This window comes from Bufo bufo, chromosome 3 (genome assembly GCF_905171765.1).
Source record: "Bufo bufo chromosome 3, aBufBuf1.1, whole genome shotgun sequence".
Lineage (NCBI taxonomy): Eukaryota > Metazoa > Chordata > Amphibia > Anura > Bufonidae > Bufo > Bufo bufo.
Genome location: NC_053391.1, coordinates 95,818,126 through 95,838,352, shown reverse-complemented (window position 1 = coordinate 95,838,352; position 20,227 = coordinate 95,818,126). Strand labels below are relative to the sequence as shown.

The window sequence follows — 20,227 nt, the reverse complement described above, 5'->3', positions numbered from 1 at the left end:
CTGGGCAGCACGTCACCAGTGAAGCCAGTCATTGGCTGCAGCAGATCATGTGACCATGGCCGCTGAGGATCAGAGCAGTTGGGGGCAGGTATGAATCTTTTGCTTACTGAGGCAGGCTGCCTCAGTAAGCAAAAGTTCATCTAACGCAGGTATCAGCAACCTCCGACACTCCAGCTGTTCTGAAACTACAACTCCCAGAATCCTCCTTTCACTGCTATGGGAGTTACAAGAATAGCTGAGGAAGTGTGCATGCTGGGAGTTGTAGTTTCACAGCAGCTGGCGTGCCGAGGGTGGCTGATCCCTGATCTAATGTGTATGGGCAGCCTCCTGACTGATCCTTTGTTCTTACGGGAGAGTTGCCATCATCAGCAGTGTCTGGCAGCTGTCTGCTGAAGTAGCATCATGCCGACAGCTTCCGATGGTGTATGGCCATTTTTCATAATTTATGTTCCTTGCTGGTGACTCCTAGCAATAGCATTGTGATCCCGAATACAGATGATCTCTGTAGGAATGGAGTTCATGAGGAGACATGATGTACAGAAAGGTGGTGGGAATGTGGATAATGAGCAGCAGCACTTGTATGCAGTCTCTATTACCACAGCCTGTCCTGTCCGTCCTCTCTGTACTTCATGTCTCCTCATGATCTCCATCCCTACACAGATTCAACTGAAGATCTTATCAGCTGTATTCAGGATCATAATCCCTGACCAGCAGAGCACAGAGGAGGATGAGGCAGCTCTTTAGCTCAGTGTTGTGAAGTAACTCGCCTTGCTGTGTGATTAGGACAGGTTCTGTGTGTGCTAATAGGATGGCGGCCATTTAGTTTCTCCTAATGATTGCTCCCTAGACAAAACAAGCCACTATAACTAATGAAAGGTATTTGGGTTCATATTTATAATAAAGTCATATTGAAAGGGAACCTGTCACCTCCAAAAACCAACCCAAGCCGCCAGCACTACCTGACAGTAGCCAGCAGCGTGTTTCCAACGATAATTTTCTTCCTGAAGGCCGATGCGGCTAAAGCTCAGAAAACGTTCTTTTATCCCCTGCCCGGCGTGCTTTTTTAGTCATGCTTGAAGTCAAGGGGGCAGCGGCCTCCTTGCTGCAAGTCAAGATAACCACACACCCTACCCTGCCCCTTCGCTGTGACTGACAGCCGGCAGTTTGGCTGGCTTTGCCGAACTCTCTGCATAAGCGCTGTCAGTCACTGTGAAGGGGCAGGGAAGGGGGCGCGGGTACCGTGACTTGAAGCAATGAGGCCGCTGCCCCCTTGACTTCAAGCATGACTAAAGAAGCGCGCCAGCAGGAGATAAAAGAACGTTTTCTGAGCTTTAGCCACATCGGCCTTAAGGAAGAAAATTATAGTCGGAAACACACTGCTGGCTACTGTCAGGTACTGTTGGCAGCTTGGGATGGTTTTTGGAGGTGACAGGTTCCCTTTATGGAAATTCTACCATCTGCAGAAAGCTCAGCCAGAGTGACCATTGGGTTCTTGGTCATCTCTCTTACTAAGGAGCTTCTTCTCCAGTTACTGAGGCCCAGTTCACACTTTAGTTATTTGATCATTTATTTCCATCAGTGATTGTGGGCCAAAACCAGGTGCGGAACACAGAACAAGTGCAATTCTTTCCATTATACCTTATCTCTGAGTAACTTCATTCCTGGTTTTGGCTCACAATAACTGATGGAAATAACTGACCAAATAACAGAAGTGTGAACTTGGCCTTAGTTTGGTGGGGCAGCCAACTGTATGAAGAGTCCTGGTTGTTCCAAACTTCTTCCATGTAATATTTATGGAGGCCACTGTGTTCTGGGAAACTTTTAGTGCAGCAGAAATTTTTTGTACCCTTCTCCAGACACAATCCTGTCTCTGGGCTCTATAGGCAGTTCTTTCCTCGTCATGGCTTGGTTTTTGCTCGATATGCATTGTCAGCTGTGAGACCTGTTTCGTTCTAAACCATGTCCAATCGACTAAATTAACTACAGGTGGATTCCAATCAAGGTGTAGAAACATCTCAAAGATGAGCCAGAGAAATGGGGAGAGGCCAGAACTAAATTTCAAGTGTCATAGCAAAGGGTCTGAATACTTTTGTCCGTGTGAAATTTATGTTTTTCCTTTTTAATACATTTGCAAACATTTCTAAAATTGTGTATTCACTCTTTCTCATTACATCGTATTGAGTGCAGAATGATGGGGAAAACGTATTTTTTTTAATTTAGCACAAGGCCACAACATAACAAAGTGTAAGAAAAAGTGAAAGGGTCAGAAACTTTCCAAATGCACTGTATATTGGTTGAGTCCATTAATGAATATCGATAGGCACCTTGAAGAGGTTTTCTGGGGCTATAATATTAATAGATAAGGATAGGCCATCAAGATTTGATCAGTGCTGGTCCAACTCCAGCTGACTGGAGGGACCATAGTGCCTTTGTACTTTACATAGAGGCAACATACATACAGGACTGAGATGCAACACAAGGCTCCGCAAGAGCTGTATGTATAGGCCCTTTAATTAGTTTATCTGTGGGGGGTTCCAGGATTTGGACCTCCACTAACCAATTATTTATGGTCCATCCTAAGGAATAGACCATCAATATGAGAGTCCATAAAAGTCCTTTTAAGGATTGTATGAGTAAAGATAGTAATAAAAAAACATGATAAAAACAAAAGACGAGTTAATCTGTTTCTAATTCATAGGAAACTACTACAATCAAGGGGAGACTCGTAAGAAAGAGTTGTTTCAGAGCTGTGCAGCTTTAGGAATCGCTCCTTCCAATGTAACCCTTATTGACCACAGGTATGAGATTTTTTTTGAGATAGAGGTAAAAACCTGTGATCCCAATGGAATATTACCGCTCTATAAATTCCTTTTAAAGGGAACCTGTCACCTGTGAGAGATGGATGAGAAGATGCTTTCATGAAACCACCTAGTGTGTCTGGTCTCATTATAAAGCTGTATGGCATGCACATACTTATATTTGGCACCACACAAAGAAGAAGGAGAAGCGCATGAATTGCGCTAACACACCTAAAAAACGCCTCTGCGCATGCTCCATTAATTGTCTATGGGTCTGACACATTGCTTGGCTATCTCCATCCATCCCATAGAAGTGACTAGAACAGTGGTCACTCATGCACACTACCGTTCCATTCACAGACAGAAACATTAAAGAGCAAAGCATGCTGGGATTGGTTAGAAAACCCAGCAGGAAGCTGATGAGAACAGGAAGTTCTGCATGTAAACATCCTGCCCGAATGCAGTGATGCTACAAATTGGAAGGAAAGGCTGTCGTGAAAAACAGGTATGCAGGGCACAAAAAAATTCAATTTTTTTGGGTACATTACAATTACAATGTTTTGTACTTGCGCGGAAAAATTGTGCATGTTCCCGCAACGCACCCGCACCTTTTCCCGCAACGCCCGTGTGAAAGAGGCCTTACAATTACACGGGCTGTGCAGGAGCCCTTACAATTACACGGGCTGTGCAGGAGCCCTTACAATTACACGGGCTGTGCAGGAGCCCTTACAATTACACGGGCTGTGCAGGAGCCCTTACAATTACACGGGCTGTGCAGGAGCCCTTACAATTACACGGGCTGTGCAGGAGCCCTTACAATTACACGGGCTGTGCAGGAGCCCTTACAATTACACGGGCTGTGCAGGAGCCCTTACAATTACGGGTGCACCGAAATTCCGGCAGCCGAAAATATCGGCCGAAAATGTACCTAATCCATTTCGGCCGATATTGTTACATATCGGCCGAAAATATGGGGTGTGGGATTTGTCACACACCATCTGCGGGCGGGCGCCGGGCGGGCGGTTTACTGCATCTTTATTTTACCTTACAATCGTGACGCTCCAGTAAGAACTCTGCAGGCAGAGCGGAGGGCGGTGTAACGTCACTTACTCACGTGACGCGCCTGCTCCGCCTCCTTTATTCATTCAGAGTTCTTACTGGAGCGTCACGATTGTAAGGTAAAATAAAAATGCAGTGAGTGATGCTGTGAGCAGCAGGGCCGGGGCTGTTATGGGTAGGGGGATCGGTCTATGGCACTGCTATGGGGAGGGGGGATCTGTGCACTGTAATGGGGAAAGGGATCTGTGCACTGTTATGGGGAAAGGGATCTGTGCACTGTTATGCCCATACCAGTGCACATATCCCCCCCCTCCATAACAGCGCCACCCACAGATCCCCCTCTCCATAACAGCGCCACCCACAGATCCCCCTCTCCATAACAGCGCCACCCACAGATCCCCCTCTCCATAACAGCGCCACCCACAGATCCCCCTCTCCATAACAGAGCCACCCACAGATCCCCCTCTCCATAACAGCGCCACCCACAGATCCCCCTCTCCATAACAGCGCCACCCACAGATCCCCCTCTCCATAACAGCGCCACCCACAGATCCCCCTCTCCATAACAGCGCCACCCACAGATCCCCCTCTCCATAACAGCGCCACCCACAGATCCCCCTCTCCATAACAGCGCCACCCACAGATCCCCCTCTCCATAACAGCGCCACCCACAGATCCCCTCTCCATAACAGTGCCACCCACAGATCCCCCTCTCCATAACAGTGCCACCCACAGATCCCTCTCTCCATAACAGCGCCACCCACAGATCCCCCTCTCCATAACAGCGCCAATCATTAAAAAAAAAAGTATTTTAAAAGTATTTGGGCAAAAAGGCAGTTTCGGTTTTCGGTCAAGGGCATCCTGAATTTTCGGTTTCGGACCAGAATTTTCATTTCGGTGCACCCCTACTTACAATTACACGGGCCGTGCAGGAGCCCTTACAATTACACGGGCCGTGCAGGAGCCCTTACCATTACACGGGCCGTGCAGGAGCCCTTACCATTACACGGGCCGTGCAGGAGCCCTTACCATTACACGGGCCGTGCAGGAGCCCTTACCATTACACGGGCCGTGCAGGAGCCCTTACCATTACACGGGCCGTGCAGGAGCCCTTACCATTACACGGGCCGTGCAGGAGCCCTTACCATTACACGGGCCGTGCAGGAGCCCTTACCATTACACGGGCCGTGCAGGAGTCCTACAGTCAGAGTGCCCTCACACTTTACGAAATTTTGCACAGCATAATCCGCAGGCGCAGATTTTACTGAGTTGCAGTTTATGCTGCAGATTTCTCCGCAGCGGAACAGGATGGGTATTTTATTTGTAAATTATGTTGCAGGTTTTTGTGCAGATTACTTCTCCATTGGAATGAATGGAGACATTCATCGAGTCAATGGGGGCATGTCCCCGGCATTGGCCTTAGAGAGAGGGACAAGACAAGGCTGTCCTTTGTCCCCTCTTCTGTTTGCCATTGCCATAAATCCTCTAGCGTGCCTGCTCAGAACTACACCACTAATAAATGGCTTTAGAAGGGGAGGTATAGAGGAGCGAGTCTCGTTATACGCAGACGATATGCTGCTGTATGTAGGAGATCTAGCCTCATCAATAGACCCTATCGTATCTCCGATTTCTGAATTTGACAAGCAGTCTGGGTTGCTTATTATTGGAGCAAGTGGGTGATACTGTCGTTGTCCCCGCTTTCACAGAGTCTTTGTCATACCAATCTCAAAGTTGTGTCATCCTTCAAATTCTTGGGAGTTGAGGTGTCCACTAATCCACATAGCTACATACAAGACAATGTAGTGCCACTACTGGTTAAGTTTAAGCTTAAAGCTGCTTCCTGGCATAAGTTGCCACTGTCTCTAGTAGGCAGAGGAAAACTGATCAAGATGGTGCTAATGCCGCAGCTCCTATATACTTCATAACTCACCGGTATGGATCCCCATGCATTATTTTTACAAAACCTGACACATTTTTCGCTTTTTGTTGTGGAAGACTAAAAGAAGTAGAATTAGATATGAAACCCTACAAAGAATCGGGTGGTCTAGCAATGCCCAACCCTTTATTATATTTTCTCGCAGCCCAACTGCAGCATTTTAAAGGATGGAACACGGCTGGAGGAGCGGGAAGAAATGGCAAATTAGGTGAATGGGCATCGGGACGCTCCCCAGCCCTGGAAGGGGGAGTGGATCCAAGATTAGGATCTGCCCCAACTTTGGTGCTAATGAGGAAAGTGTGGGCTAAGGCTAAAGTGCTTCTTGGGGTCTCAGGACTTCTAAATATGTCTCCCATATGGAACAACCCTGTCTTACCAGAACTTTCCCAACTGAAGGGATTCGCCCTATGGGAAAAGAAAGGGATTTGGAACATTGGACAATTGTGCTCCCAGGGCCTCCTGAAGCAGTTTCAGCAATTGTGTTCCGAGTTCGATCTACCCTCCTTATTGGTCCTAATATGTCTGAACTGTTTTAGACACTGTCAACATGATGTGCATTTTGTTTGTTTTTGGATAAAACTCAATAAAAAGGTATCTGATATAAAAAAAAGAACGGAGACATTCATCTTCATGAAATCCAGAACAAAACATTATTTGCCTTCTGTTCCGCTGCGGAATTAATTTTCTGCTGCGGAACAGAACGCAGGTATTGATGCCTTTCATCCTCATGGGGTTACATAGGGGATGTCTTTATGTTGCGGATTTTGTTGCTGAAAATTCGGCAGCGCGTGAGTGCGCCCTAACACGGACTGTGCAGGAGCTCTTACAATTACATCTAGTTTTTAGATGCCGGTACCTGTAAATGATTGGAGATTAATTCTCCCAGGCACTCTGTGCTAAACTGGAATGCCCCATTAATCTGGTAGATTTCATTAAACCCAGATGAGCTTGGTTGAACTGGTGTGAGACGGGGTCACTATCCTCTTGCCTTAGCTGTACAGCCCATCCCCCACCCAGCGGGGGACCAAAATAGCACATGATAATGGATCTGAAAGCTCAGCTTTTTCCACTATACAGGAGAGGCCCGGGACATTGGGGCAATGAATCTCACTGCGTGGTCACATTGTCACATAACTTCCCCCCCGCCAAAGCTACAGGGACAGGCAGGAATTCATTTCCATGTACACTGGGGCTGGATTTATTTGGCCTCTGGAGGTCATTTTGTGGCTTTGCTAAAGTTATAATACAGGGAAATAGGACGCGGCAGGGCCCAGAAAGCCCGGGGTGAGGAGCAAGTTACACCCGGGGTTATGCACGCCTTTCTGTCTCTGTATTTTTTTTATATCCCATGTTTTATATGGTGTGTTCACAAATTGATTATTGTATTACTGAAGCCATAGGGGCTAGTGGCCATTATTATTATTTTTTTTAAAGCAAATGGACTTTCAGTTAAAAATATTTTTTATCGATGACAACACTAGTTTTTTTAGATCTATGTCCTCTTTGTGGTAGGCTTTGTCCACACAGAGCAGCTATGTAAAGGAGGATGAGCAGCAGAACACAGTGTGCTCCTCGAGACGCTTTATGACGGAGCTGCTTTCTTCTCGGAGCATTGTTTCTATGGGAGACTCTCTCTATTATGCAGCATCCAATAGAGAATATGGATTTTTTTTTTTTCGGTCATATTTCTACAGAAGTAAGGTACAGTATAGGGCAGTATAGTAGGGCCCTGTAGACTATGAGGGAGATTTTTCATAAGGGTAATTTTTAAGGTCAGTTTTGCATATTTACTGCGTTGGTGTAGTTTGCACCATATTTATAAAATTGTACACAAGGGGGCAGATTTACTATTGATCCATGCTTTGTATTACATTTACCAACTTTTTGGAGCATTTTACGCCTCTCCTGACTGACGTGCATGGCTTTGCGAGAAAGAGGGTATGGTCTAAATGCACCTCTGCATACTCCAAATTTATAGAGGTGCATGCGTGAGGAAAGTACCGTGAATTCATATTCTTAGACAGTCTTGAGATGTTTCTCCGCTGTCTACACCACCCACTTTACTGGTGTAAGGGCTCATGCACATGACCGTGCCTGTATTGCGGCCCGCAAACATCGGGTCTGCAATATACTGGCACTGGCCGTTTGAGCACCGCATCACGGATGCTGACCCATTCAAGTGAATGGGTCCTGCGTACACATACAGCGGCCCTACGGTCCGTGCTCATGCATTGCGGTCCGCAGCATGGGCCCGCCGGTAAGACTGGGATAAATTTTGCTGTTGGTAAAACCAGCTTAAAACTGCTCGACAAGTTGACCACATCCACTTTCCTTTCCAAAACTGGAGTGGTGTAGAAATGCAAAATATCACACATTTTTAAAGCAAATAATAAAGTCCTACTTAGTGACATTTTGAAGCCAGAATTCTGTAGTGCAGGGGTGATAAATTCCCCTCTATCAGTACCATATCTCGGAGTCTACAGCCATGTGAATCATTTATTTTTGACACAGATATTAATAAAAAAAAAAAATTTTTTGCTGGCTTGATTAATTTTTTCCATCACATTATACAACATCTCATATCCGGGGATTGCGACCACCCTGCAATCCAGCAGCGGTGGCCGTGCTTGTACATTATAGTAAAAAGCACCGGCCTCTTCGGTGGCTGGGCCAGCGGGATTGCTCATAGGCTGATGCTTTTGCCTATAGTGTGCAAGCACGACCACTGCTGCTGGATTACAGGTGGTCGTAACCCCCGAATACGAACCATGTATAATGTGATGGAAAACGAATCAAGCCAGCAAATGGACAATCACAATACATTAGTAAGTTCCTTGTATTAACTTTCTCTACATGATAAATGCCACTTGTTGAAGTGAGACAACCCCTTAAAGACGATTCTTAAGACGAAGCGCAGTCATGTTTTATTGTGAGATAAATAACAGAGCAGGATACAGAATAGATTGAAAATCCAGGCAGACTGTGGAAATGAAATGGTAAAATGGCAAAAAAGGAATGGTCAGATGGTAATGTCTCGCTCAAACGATAGATGGTTATAGCCCAGATGACGCAGGCCTATCATTAATGATAATGTGGTGCATTCACTTCAGTGTCTTTTGTACCTTACATCATTACATTATTATTCATTCCCATAATGACCTCAGCACATTATTATTATGCACACGGGAAGTTTCACCTATTGAGAAACTTCATAATTCTTGATTGGTCCAAAGTTCTGTTATATGACAGCACCCAAACATTAATATACACACGAGGAGCTACACCTCCCATTACATTATGATTCTTAATTGACTAAAAGTTTCCTATCACATCCAATCATATCTAATATATTCTATGTTGGACCATATAATGCTAACCCTTGACCCTTCCCTTTAGCTGATTTCCCCTAAAAACAGGTATTGTTCATAAAATATCGAGACTGACACTTACACAATGTTAGCCACAATCATAAATATATCCACACCCTATTCTAGAAGGATCGCTACCTTACCAGTCTGAAGAATAGCTTGCTTACTTACCTATATAAGTAACGCTACCATGCATTGCTGTTGTGCAGACAGACCTGGTTTAAAACTTACCATGGTATTCCTTTGCCGATTTTCTATGTCCAGAAAATGAAGTTTAGGCCTCATGCACGCGACCGTTGTTTTGGTCCGCATCCGAGTCGCAGTATTTGCGGCTTGGATGCAGACCCATTCACTTCAATGGGGCCGCAAAAGATGCGGACAGCACTCCGTGTGCTTTCCGCATCCCTTGCTCCGTTCTGTGGTCTGCAAAAAAAATATAACCTGTCCTATTCTTGTCCGTTTTGCGGACAAGAATAGGCAGTTATATTAATGGCTGTCCGCGCCGTTCCGCAAATTGCGGAATGCACACAGATGCCATCCATGTTTTGCGGATCCGCAATTTGCGGACCACAAAACACACAACAGTCGTGTGCATGAGGCCTTATTCTGTATGCAAATTAGGCTCCAAAGAGCCCAATAGGGCGTTTCCAAACTTTCTAAGAGCCCAAGCCTGCCTATTCAGTGAGCCCAATTCACAGAGCCCAGTATCTCCCCTATTCACTGCTAACTGCCTATGATGTCACCGACGTCCTCCCCACTCTGCTGGTGACATTGCCTCCCCGCTCTCTTCCTTGGCCTGCTCATCACAGTATATATTAAGGGCATCAACTTCACCATACTTACTGCGCATCTGCAGCGCCGCTGGTATCTTCACTGTGGGAGCTCCGGGTTTCTCTCAGTGAAGATACCAGCAGCGCTGTGGATGCGCAGCAAGTATTGTGAGACTGATGCCCTTATTATACTGTGGCGAGCGGGGAGGCTTGGGCTCATAGAAAGCCATAGCAACCATCGTAACTCGGCTGTAACGTTCTCAGTTACTCTGACAAACCTCTTGGAATCAGTGGTTTGCTATTGACCGCAGCATCTAAGGGACTGACCGGCTGGGATTGGAGTTATCCTTGATCCTGGCCATTACAAGTAAAGCTCGTCTGTTAATCACTGCCAGGCCGTGGGTAAAGCTTCTGTCCTCTGAACCTTGGTGTATGGTCTTAGATCTCAGCTATTCTATGACTGCATTTACTCCATTTGATAAATCTCTTACAACATACATCACTGTCCCCCCCCCCCCACCCCCCAATGCATTCAGTGAGCGCTGAGATCTGTTAAAAACAAAGAAAAAAACTATTTTTTTTGTTAAACCGGTTCCTAGTGGTCACTAAATTTGTTTGGGTTTGGTCGGCAAACTTTTTAAAGGACATCTGTCAGCAGATTTGTACCTATGAGGCCTCATGCACACGGCCGTGCCGTTTTTTGCGGTCTGCAAACCGCGGATCCGCAAAAAAATGGAAGACGCCCGTGTTGCCTTCCAAAATTTGCGCAACGGAATGGGCGCCGGCAATATAAATGCCTATTCTTGTCCGCAAAGCGCGGACAAGAATAAGACATGTTATATTTTTTAAAATATTTGAAGTGAATGGGTTTGCATCCTAGCTGCCAAAACGGCGGCTCGGATGCGGACACAAACAACGGTCGTGTGCATGAGGCCTGAAACTGACAAAAACTGCCTGCTATCCATGCGCTGCGGCCCAGTTCCCTGACACCTCGGGTTTTCACCATACTGGGAGAAGCTTGGTCCTGTAACTTCTGCATCCAGTCGCTGGCCTTAGCGGTCACATGTGCAAGAATGGCACATCACTAGCAGTGACGTGTCAGTGTAGCACACTGCCACAGAGGTCTCAGGACCAAGTCACTTCCAGTCCAGTGAATACTCAAAATGCTGGGAGAGTGCACGGGTAATTGGGTGCAGGTTCCAACAATTGGGTTGCTCAGCTCCTGGTTGGAACAACCCCTTTTAATAACATGTTGATATCAGAACAGTCTTTTGTCTTTAGAGACCTGTTAGACCACATTCACGAAAATTTCATTTTTGTTTATTTTTTAAACAATAGGATAACTGCCGCAGGGATGTGAGTTTTTTTTTATCTTTTATTGACTTCAGAGAAGGACTGGGAACTTAAAGTGGCCCTGGAAAAATAAAAAACTTAAAGTGGCCCCATGTTGACAGAAGGAGGGGAAACAAAAGTAGGCAGGGACAACAGAAGTAGGCAGGGCCAGCAATACTGTTGTGCAGCACGAAATACCGCCCCAGCAAAACCAAATACCACAGTGTAGCATAAAATACTACTCTATCACTATACGGAGGATGGTGATACAGTTGAATTTAGGCGGGCATCTGTGGTCGTTGGTGAGGTACATAAGTACCTGATGCTCCTAGCATTAAAGGGTTTCTACCACCTCATTTGGACCTAATTAGCTGTCAGACACTAGCGATCTGCTAGTGTCTGATCTACCTAACCATGCTATTCTAAGACCTTTGTGTGCAGCCGTTACGCTAAAAAACCAACTTTTATTGGTATGCAAATGAGCCTCTAGGTGCTATGGGGGCGTCTTTTCAGCACCTAGAGGCTCGGTCTACTCAGTCTGTATTTCGCCCCGCTCATCCCTCCAGCCCGCCCATCTCTAGATTGCCAGCCTCCATCTTATCCATCGGCCTTATTCTCGCGCCTGCGCCGTGTGCGTCTGTATTCGGCGCAGGCGCAGTGACTGTCTGACCGGCCGGGCGTCGTCTGTTCGGGAGCGGTCAGACAGTCACTGCGCCTGCGCCGAATACAGACGCACACGGCGCAGGCACGAGAAAAAGGCCGATGGAAGCTGGCAATCTAGAGATGGGCGGGCTGGAGGGACGAGCGGGGCGAAATACAGAGTGAGTAGACCGAGCCTCTAGGTGCTGAAAAGACGCCCCCATAGCACCTAGAGGCTCATTTGCATACCAATAAAAGTTGGGTTTTTAGCGTAACGGCTGCACACAAAGGTCTTAGAATAGCATGGTTAGGTACAGCAGACACTAGCAGATCGCTAGTGTCTGACAGCTAATTAGGTCCAAATGAGGTGGTAGAAACCCTTTAAAGGGGTTATCCCAAGAGTAATGTAAAAAATTAAAATCAAACATCACATAGTACATGACAATCTCGTTCTAACAAAGCCAGAACCAGCCCTGTACCTCACATGGATCCAGAGATCTCCCAATTCATTGCTCTGCTAGATTTATATCAAGCTGAAAGCTCAGGGGGGGGTGTCTTTTCTGCTGCAGCTCAGGGGGCGTGTCTCGGCAATACCTATCACAGCTCAGGGGGCGTGTCTCAGCTCTCCCTATTACAGCTCAGGGGGCGTGTCTCAGCTCTCCCTATCACAGCTCAGGAGGCAGATGAAGGATGAAACTGAGCATGTGCGGCCTTCTCAGTGAGAAGGGCAAAGAAATAATAAAATAAAAAAAACAGCAGGTGGCGCTATCCAGATAAAAAAAAATTTTTTAGAACTCCGTGGCTATGCTACATTTTTAATAACATGCATTTACAAAACTATTCAGATCCAGGTGCTAGTTTGAAAACTGTAGAATATTTTTAGTGGGACAGCCCCTTTAATTAATGCTGAGAGCATCATATCATTATGTACCTGGGCAGCGGCTGTGAAGAGTGCTCCAGTGGCCCCCTGGGCATAGGCCCACCCGGAAATTTCCCTGTAGGGTCTATTGACTTTAAAGGGAACCTGTCACCTCCAAAAACCATCCCAAGCCGCCAGCAGCGTGTTTCCGACGATAATTTTCTTCCTTTGCTGTGACTGACAGCGCTTATGCAGAGAGTTCGGAGGCCGCTGCCCCCTTGACTTCAAGCATGACTAAAGAAGCGCGCCGGGCAGGGGATAAAAGAACGTTTTCTGAGCTTTAGCCGCATCGGCCTTCAGGAAGGAAATTATCGTCAGAAACACGCTGCTGGCTACTGTCAGGTAGTGCTGGCGGCTTGGGATGGTTTTTGGAGGTGACAGGTTTCCATAAGGCCCCTTGCAGACGAGCGATACGGATTAGGTCCGGATGCGTTCAGGGTGCGTTCAGTTAAAAATGCGCGATTTTGCAAGCAAGTTGTCAGTTTTGCCTGCGATTGCGTTCAGTTGTTCAGTTTTTTCCACGCGAGTGCAATGCGTTTTTCACACGCGTGATAAAAAACGGAAGGTTTACAAACAACATCTCTTAGCAACCATCAGTGAAAAACGCATCGCACCCACACTTGCTTGCATCACGCATTGAGCCCGCCCTGAAAACTCGCTTGTCTGAAAGGGGCCTAACCCATCTGTAAAACCTTGAAAAGGTGAGCAGGTGTTGGACGGAGCCATCATGATCAGCAGTCATCAACTAGGGAAGACGCTGGTCTGTTCACATTTCCCGGACAGCCCGGATACACCTAGATTGGGTAGAGGAAATTTGACAGTACTGCATGTATGGTCTGTCAGATGAACAGTCCAAAAGTCTCCCAATATTGTAGGTATACATTCTGTTTGTAGCACCGACCTCTTGATCAGGCCATCTTGGTTGTCCATATCTGCTCTGTGCTGCAGCTCTACATTTTAGCTAATGGTGGGGAGCGGAGTGGGACCCCTTTAAGTGAGAATACAACGAGGATGGAAAGTTATGTTGTATGGCGCATCACTGAAGTTGATGTCACACCACACACGTAAAACATTTTTGAGCGGTTCTCGGCCATAATATCACCCAGACTCCCAGCATGTGATCCTGGCCTTACCCAGGTTTGGATAGAACCACCAGAATAGCAGCGGCCAGTTCTTGTAGAGTACACCATCTATGGACTTGACTCTCTGTTGTACTTTGCAGGATTTTCCGACATTATTCCTCGGGTCATTTTCCTACTTTGCTTCAGGGATGCGATTTATGTGTTCTTATTCGCTAGGCCCCTTCAAATAAAGATGTTTCTCCCTTTGGGCCTTTATGGAATATTTGCACTTTTGACTTTACCAAGGAAAAGAAAAGGACATTTTTAAAGCAGTTTTTCTCTGCTTTCAACATAATTCATTTCCTTTAGTTTAAAAAAGAAAAGGTTGGAAGGCGGGAGAGGGGGCGAGGTAGGTGAAAGGGGACCAGGAGGAGGGAGGGAAAAATGATGGCACGAATCCTATTCTCTCCTAGAAAGATCAGATCTATCCGCCGGCCGCGTGTGAGTGATGTGGAGACATTCATCAGACCAGGGTGTTACCCCCAGCTGTATACACACAAGCCCTGGGCCTCGGCTGCCAGAGCACAGCAGGGTTCAATAAAGACTGCGTCCAGAACGGGATTACCCTGCCTTATGGCTTCTGTGCTTGAAAGCAGCAATATTGGAGTTTTACAATCCAAACATCGCGAAATAGCTGCGGAGAGGGATGCAATACTGACGTTTCCTGTAAAGAAGACTTTTGTGGTACAGATTGGTCTGCGCTGCCCCCGGGTCCTGAATGCACGCTAAGATAATACCAAGAAGCACAGATTCTACCAAACCTCTTATCTCCAAGACTGTAAGGCTAAATGCACACGATCAGGATTGCGTGCGGAAAATCCGCACTGTAGGTCATGTACATTTTATTTTATGAGAATTTGAAATTCTCAGTGCACGCGATGCAGATTTTTTCTGCGCGGATTTTGACCTGCGGTGCGGATTTTAAAATCTGCAGCATGTCAATTTATTTTATTTTTCCTGACCGGATTTTCTTTATTCACTTAGGAAAATCTGCACCGAAACCGCACCAAATCTGCACCGAAACCGCATGCAAAACTGCATCAATTGATGCGGATTGACCGCACAGATTTGCCTGCGAACAACTGCGGATGCTCCGCACATGAATCCTGAACGTGTGCATGTACCCTTAGGCCCCTTGCAGACGAGCATGTCCGGATGCGTCCCGGGGCATTGCGGCAAACCCGCGCGAGTAGGTACGCAATTGCAGTCAGTTTTGACTGCGATTGCGTTCCGATGTTCAGTTTTTATCGTGCGGGTGCAATGTGTTTTGCACGCGTGTGATAAAAAACCGACTGTGGTACCCAGACCCGAACTTCTTCACAGAAGTTCAAGTTTGGGTTAGTTGTAGTGTAGATTGTATTATTTCCCCCTATAACATGGTTATAAGGGAAAATAATAGCATTCTGAATACATGAAGCTGGAGGGGTTAAAAAAAATAAATAAAAATTTAACTCACCTTAATCCACTTGTTCGCGCAGCCGGCATCTCTTCTGTCTTCTTTTGTGAGGAATAAGACCTCTGATGACGTCACCATGGTGATGGATCATGTGACGGACCATGTGATGAGCGAAGTGACGTCATCAAAAGGATTAAGTGGATTAAGGCGAGTTACTTTTTTTTTTTTTTAACCCCTCCAGCCCTATTGTACTATGCATTCTGTATTCAGAATGCTATTATTTTCCCTTATAACCATGTTATAAGGGAAATAATAATGATCGGGTCCCCATCCCGATCGTCACCTAGCAACCGTGTGTGAAAATTGCACCGCATACGCACCTGCTTGCGGATGCTTGCGATTTTCACGCAACCACATTCATTTCTATGGGGCCTGCTTTACGTGAAAAACGCACAAAGAGGAGCATGCTGCGATTTTCACGCAAAGCACAAGTGATGCGTGAAAATCACCGCTCATGTGCACAGCCCCATAGAAATGCACAGCCCCCTCACGCATTGCACCCGCGCGGAGATCTCGCCTGTGTGAAAGGGGCCTTAGGTGTCAGATATAGCAGTTTAAAGGCTTTGGACACCTCAAGGGCAATTGTTTTCTATTACATTCGCTGTATTATGGGCTACACATTTACACACCGTTGTTTTGTTTTTTTTATAAAAAAGAAAAATTGTTTGGTTTTCCTTTATCAGCCTATATGTATTCTCATATATTGAATGTTCCTGCAATGTGTCTTTATCCAAAAATACAGCTAAAATATTGATAAAAAAACATATTTGTCCCATAGTCTTTAAGGGGTTGTCCAAGTAAAAAATAATAATTTGGTTGCCCCTGTAAATGTGAATTAAAGAAGCCATACTTACCTTTTTTCTCTCCGTTTCTTTCTGTCCAGTGCTCCAGTCCTCCCCGTTGCTGTTTGTTTTCCTGGCTCCAGCTGTGACGTTCCGTCTCAGTGGCCTCAGCGGTGACATCCCATGTACTGCTGAGGCCATTGATTGGCTGCAGGGTAACCTGTGTGCGCGGATCATGACTGCTGTAGCCAGAAAGATGATGTGAACAGTGGGGAGGACCAAGGGCAGCGCTCAGGGCTAAGTATGGCTGTTTTTTACTATTTTAGAACATTTACAGGGGTTGCCGAAGTTTTTATTTAATTCGGGAAACCCCTTTGGTCCTTTGTCGAAGGAAGAACTAGTTTCCAACCAGCAAACAAATATCCTGAAACTGGGCTTAGTCCCATTTCGCAATAGTACCTTTGAGATGGGACAACCCCTTTACTGGCACTTTAGAATAAATACTACTAATAATAAATGCTATCTTTAGCATGTGAACAGGACTGTGCTGCAATACCAAGCACATCCACTATACAACGTGCGGCGCTGTAGCTGGTAAGGTATGAGGGGGCCGCAGCGCACATCTGAGCCACTTCTTGAAAATGTTGATTGGTGGGCTTCAAGTTGTTGGACCCCCACCGATTAGATATTGATGACCTATCTTGAGGATAGGCCATCAATATTAAAAACCAGTTAAAAAGTAAAAAGGTTTGTCTTCCAGAAATTGCACCATTCTTGTCCATGTCTTGTCTGCATTTTGCAGGTTAGAGTTCATGAGTTTCAAAACCAGATACAGCTAGTGGATGAATTGGGCACTGATTACGGGCGACAAAAAGGAAAATCCTTTTTTTTTTTTATTTATAATCCTGGACAGCCCCTTTGTGCTGATCTCTCGCTGCACTTCCCTGTGAAGAAGAACACTTAGATGGACAAGAATGCAAGTTTATTTCAATAGGAAGAGGGAAATAAGTCAATGCCAGTAGTGTCTGTCAGTGTCTTATCTCTTGGGGGTCTGTCTTCGTTTTAAGCTACTTTCACACTAGCCTATTTTGCGTATCCGTCATGTATCTGCAAAAACGCTTCTGTTACAATAATACAACCACATGCATCCGTCATGAACGGATCCGGTTGTATTATGTCTTCTAGAGCCATGACGGATTCGTCTTGAACACCATTGAAAGTCAATGGGGACAGATGCGTTTTCTATTGTGTCAGAGAAAACAAATCTGTCCCCATTGACTTACATTGTGTGTCAGGACGGATACGTCTTGCTCCACATCCCATGACGTCAAGAATACCACTTCTTGCAGAGTTAATCTAATATGTATGACCAGGAAAGGTGAGTGGATCGTTGGTTCATGTAAGAGTACTTTCACACTAGCGTTTTTCTTTTCCGGTGTTGAGTTCTGTCCTAGGGGCTCTATACCGGAAAAGAACTGATCAGTTTTATCCTAATGCATTCTGAATGGAGAGCAATCCGTTCAGGATGAATCAGTTCAGTCCCTCTTATGTTTTTTGGCCAGAGAAAATACTGCAGCATGCTGCAGTTTTCTCTTCACCAAGAAATTCTGACCACTTGCCGGAATGCCGGATCCAGCATTAATTTTTATTGAAATGTATTAGTGCCAGATCCGGCATTAAGTGTTCCGGCAAAATGGATCCAGTTGTCCGGTCTGCGCATGCGCAGACCTTTAAAGGTGCAAAAAATAAATAAATACCGGATCCGATTTCCGGATGACGCCGGAGAGATGGATCCGGTATTTCAATGCAGTTGTCAGACGGATCCGGATCCGTCTGACAAATACCATCTATTTGTGTCAGGACTGCTGGAACCGGCAGGCAGTTTCGGCAACGGAACTGCCTGCCAGAATCCTCTGCCGCAAGTGTGAAAGAGCCCTAACTGGCTTATCACGGTCCCATAGCTCCTGATTACACTACAGATAATGTATTATACAGTCAGGTCCATAAATATTGGGACATTGACACAATTCTAACATTTTTGGCTCTATGCACCACCACAATGGATTTGAAATGAAACGAACAAGATGTGCTTTACCTGCAGACTGTCAGCTTTAATTTGAGGGTATTTACATCCAAATCAGGTGAACGGTGTAGGAATTACAACAGTTTGCATATGTGCCTCCCACTTGTTAAGGGACCGAAAGTAATGGGACAATTGGCTTCTCAGCTGTTCCATGGCCAGGTTTGTGTTATTCCCTCATTATCCCAATTACAATGAGCAGATAAAAGGTCCAGAGTTCATTACAAGTGTGCTATTTGCATTTGGAATCTGTTGCTGTCAACTCTCAAGATGAGATCCAAAGAGCTGTCACTATCATTGAAGCAAGCCATCATTAGGCTGAAAAAACACAACAAACCCATCAGAGAGATAGCAAAAACATTAGGCGTGGCCAAAACAACTGTTTGGAACATTCTTAAAAAGAAGGAACACATCGGTGAGCTCAGCAACACCAGAGGACCACGGAAAACAACTGTGGTGGATGACCGAAGAATTCTTTCCCTGGTGAAGAAAACACCCTTCACAACAGTTGGCCAGATCAAGAACACTCTCCAGCAGGTAGGTGTATGTGTGTCAAAGTCAACAATCAAGAGAAGACTTCACCAGAGTGAATACAGAGGGTTCACCACAAGATGTAAACCATTGGTGAGCCTCAAAAACAGAAGGCCAGATTAGAGTTTGCCAAACGACATCTAAAAAAGCCTTCACAGTTCTGGAACAACATCCTATGGACAGATGAGACCAAGATTAACTTGTACCAGAGTGATGGGAAGAGAAGAGTATGGAGAAGGAAAGGAACTGCTCATGATCCTAAGCATACCACCTCATCAGTGAAGCATGGTGGTGGTAGTGTCATGGCGTGGGCATGTATGGCTGCCAATGGAACTGGTTCTCTTGTATTTATTGATGATGTGACTGTTGACAAAAGCAGCAGGATGAATTCTGAAGTGTTTCGGGCAATATTATCTGCTCATATTCAGCCAAATGCTTCAGAACTCATTGGACGGCGCTTCACAGTGCAGATGGACAATGACCCAAAGCATACTGCAAAAGCAACCAAAGAGTTTTTTAAGGGAAAGAAGTGGAATGTTATGCAATGGCCAAGTCAATCACCTGACCTGAATCCGATTGAGCATGCATTTCACTTGCTGAAGACAAAACTGAAGGGAAAATGCCCCAAGAACAAGCAGGAACTGAAGACAGTTGCAGTAGAGACCTGGCAGATCATCACCAGGGAGGAAACCCATCGTCTGGTGATGTCTATGCGTTCCAGACTTCAGGCTGTAATTGACTGCAAAGGATTTGCAGCCAAGTATTAAAAAGTGAAAAGTTTGATTTATGATTATTATTATGTCCCATTACTTTTGGTCCCTTAACAAGTGGGAGGCACATATGCAAACTGTTGTAATTCCTACACCGTTCACCTGATTTGGATGTAAATACCCTCAAATTAAAGCTGACAGTCTGCAGGTAAAGCACATCTTGTTCGTTTCATTTCAAATCCATTGTGGTGGTGTATAGAGTCAAAAATGTTAGAATTGTTCCGATGTCCCAATATTTATGGACCTGACTGTATGTGATATTCAGTTACCTGCACTTTTCACATCTGGCTGTGTCGGTCGTTAACACTCGCTGCTTTTTCCCCATAGTTTGTGTTTGCATGTTGTCCAAGCAAATAAGCTGTCAATGTCTTGTTCGTGTGAAGACTCCATTATTACTGCTTTAGCATGATTTAGCATTTTGTGGAGTTGCCTTACACTGCGGACAGTGACCTTAAAGTGCACCTCAAAATGCAAAAAAGAAAAAAGTGTTCTTGTATGTATCAGATGCTCCAACCATAAAGAGGTAGTCTGGCTTTTACATATTGATGACCTATTATCAATTTCAGATCCATGAGGGACATCCAGCACACCCAGTGATCGGCTTGTTATGCAAGCACCAAACTAAAGAGTGGATGGAGCTGGAAGCAGAAAGCTGCATCCACTCTC

The 20,227-nt window shown here is 45.5% G+C and overlaps 1 protein-coding gene across 1 annotated transcript in view; it reads left to right on the top strand.

Annotated features, from left to right (window-relative positions):
- Window positions 1–20,227, top strand: part of PIGL (phosphatidylinositol glycan anchor biosynthesis class L) — a 142,734-nt gene that overhangs the window by 1,593 nt on the left and 120,914 nt on the right. Inside the window, exon 2 of the mRNA XM_040423361.1 lies at window positions 2,699–2,798. Coding sequence (XP_040279295.1) covers window positions 2,699–2,798 — 100 coding nt within the window. The remainder of the gene's footprint in view (window positions 1–2,698; window positions 2,799–20,227) is intronic.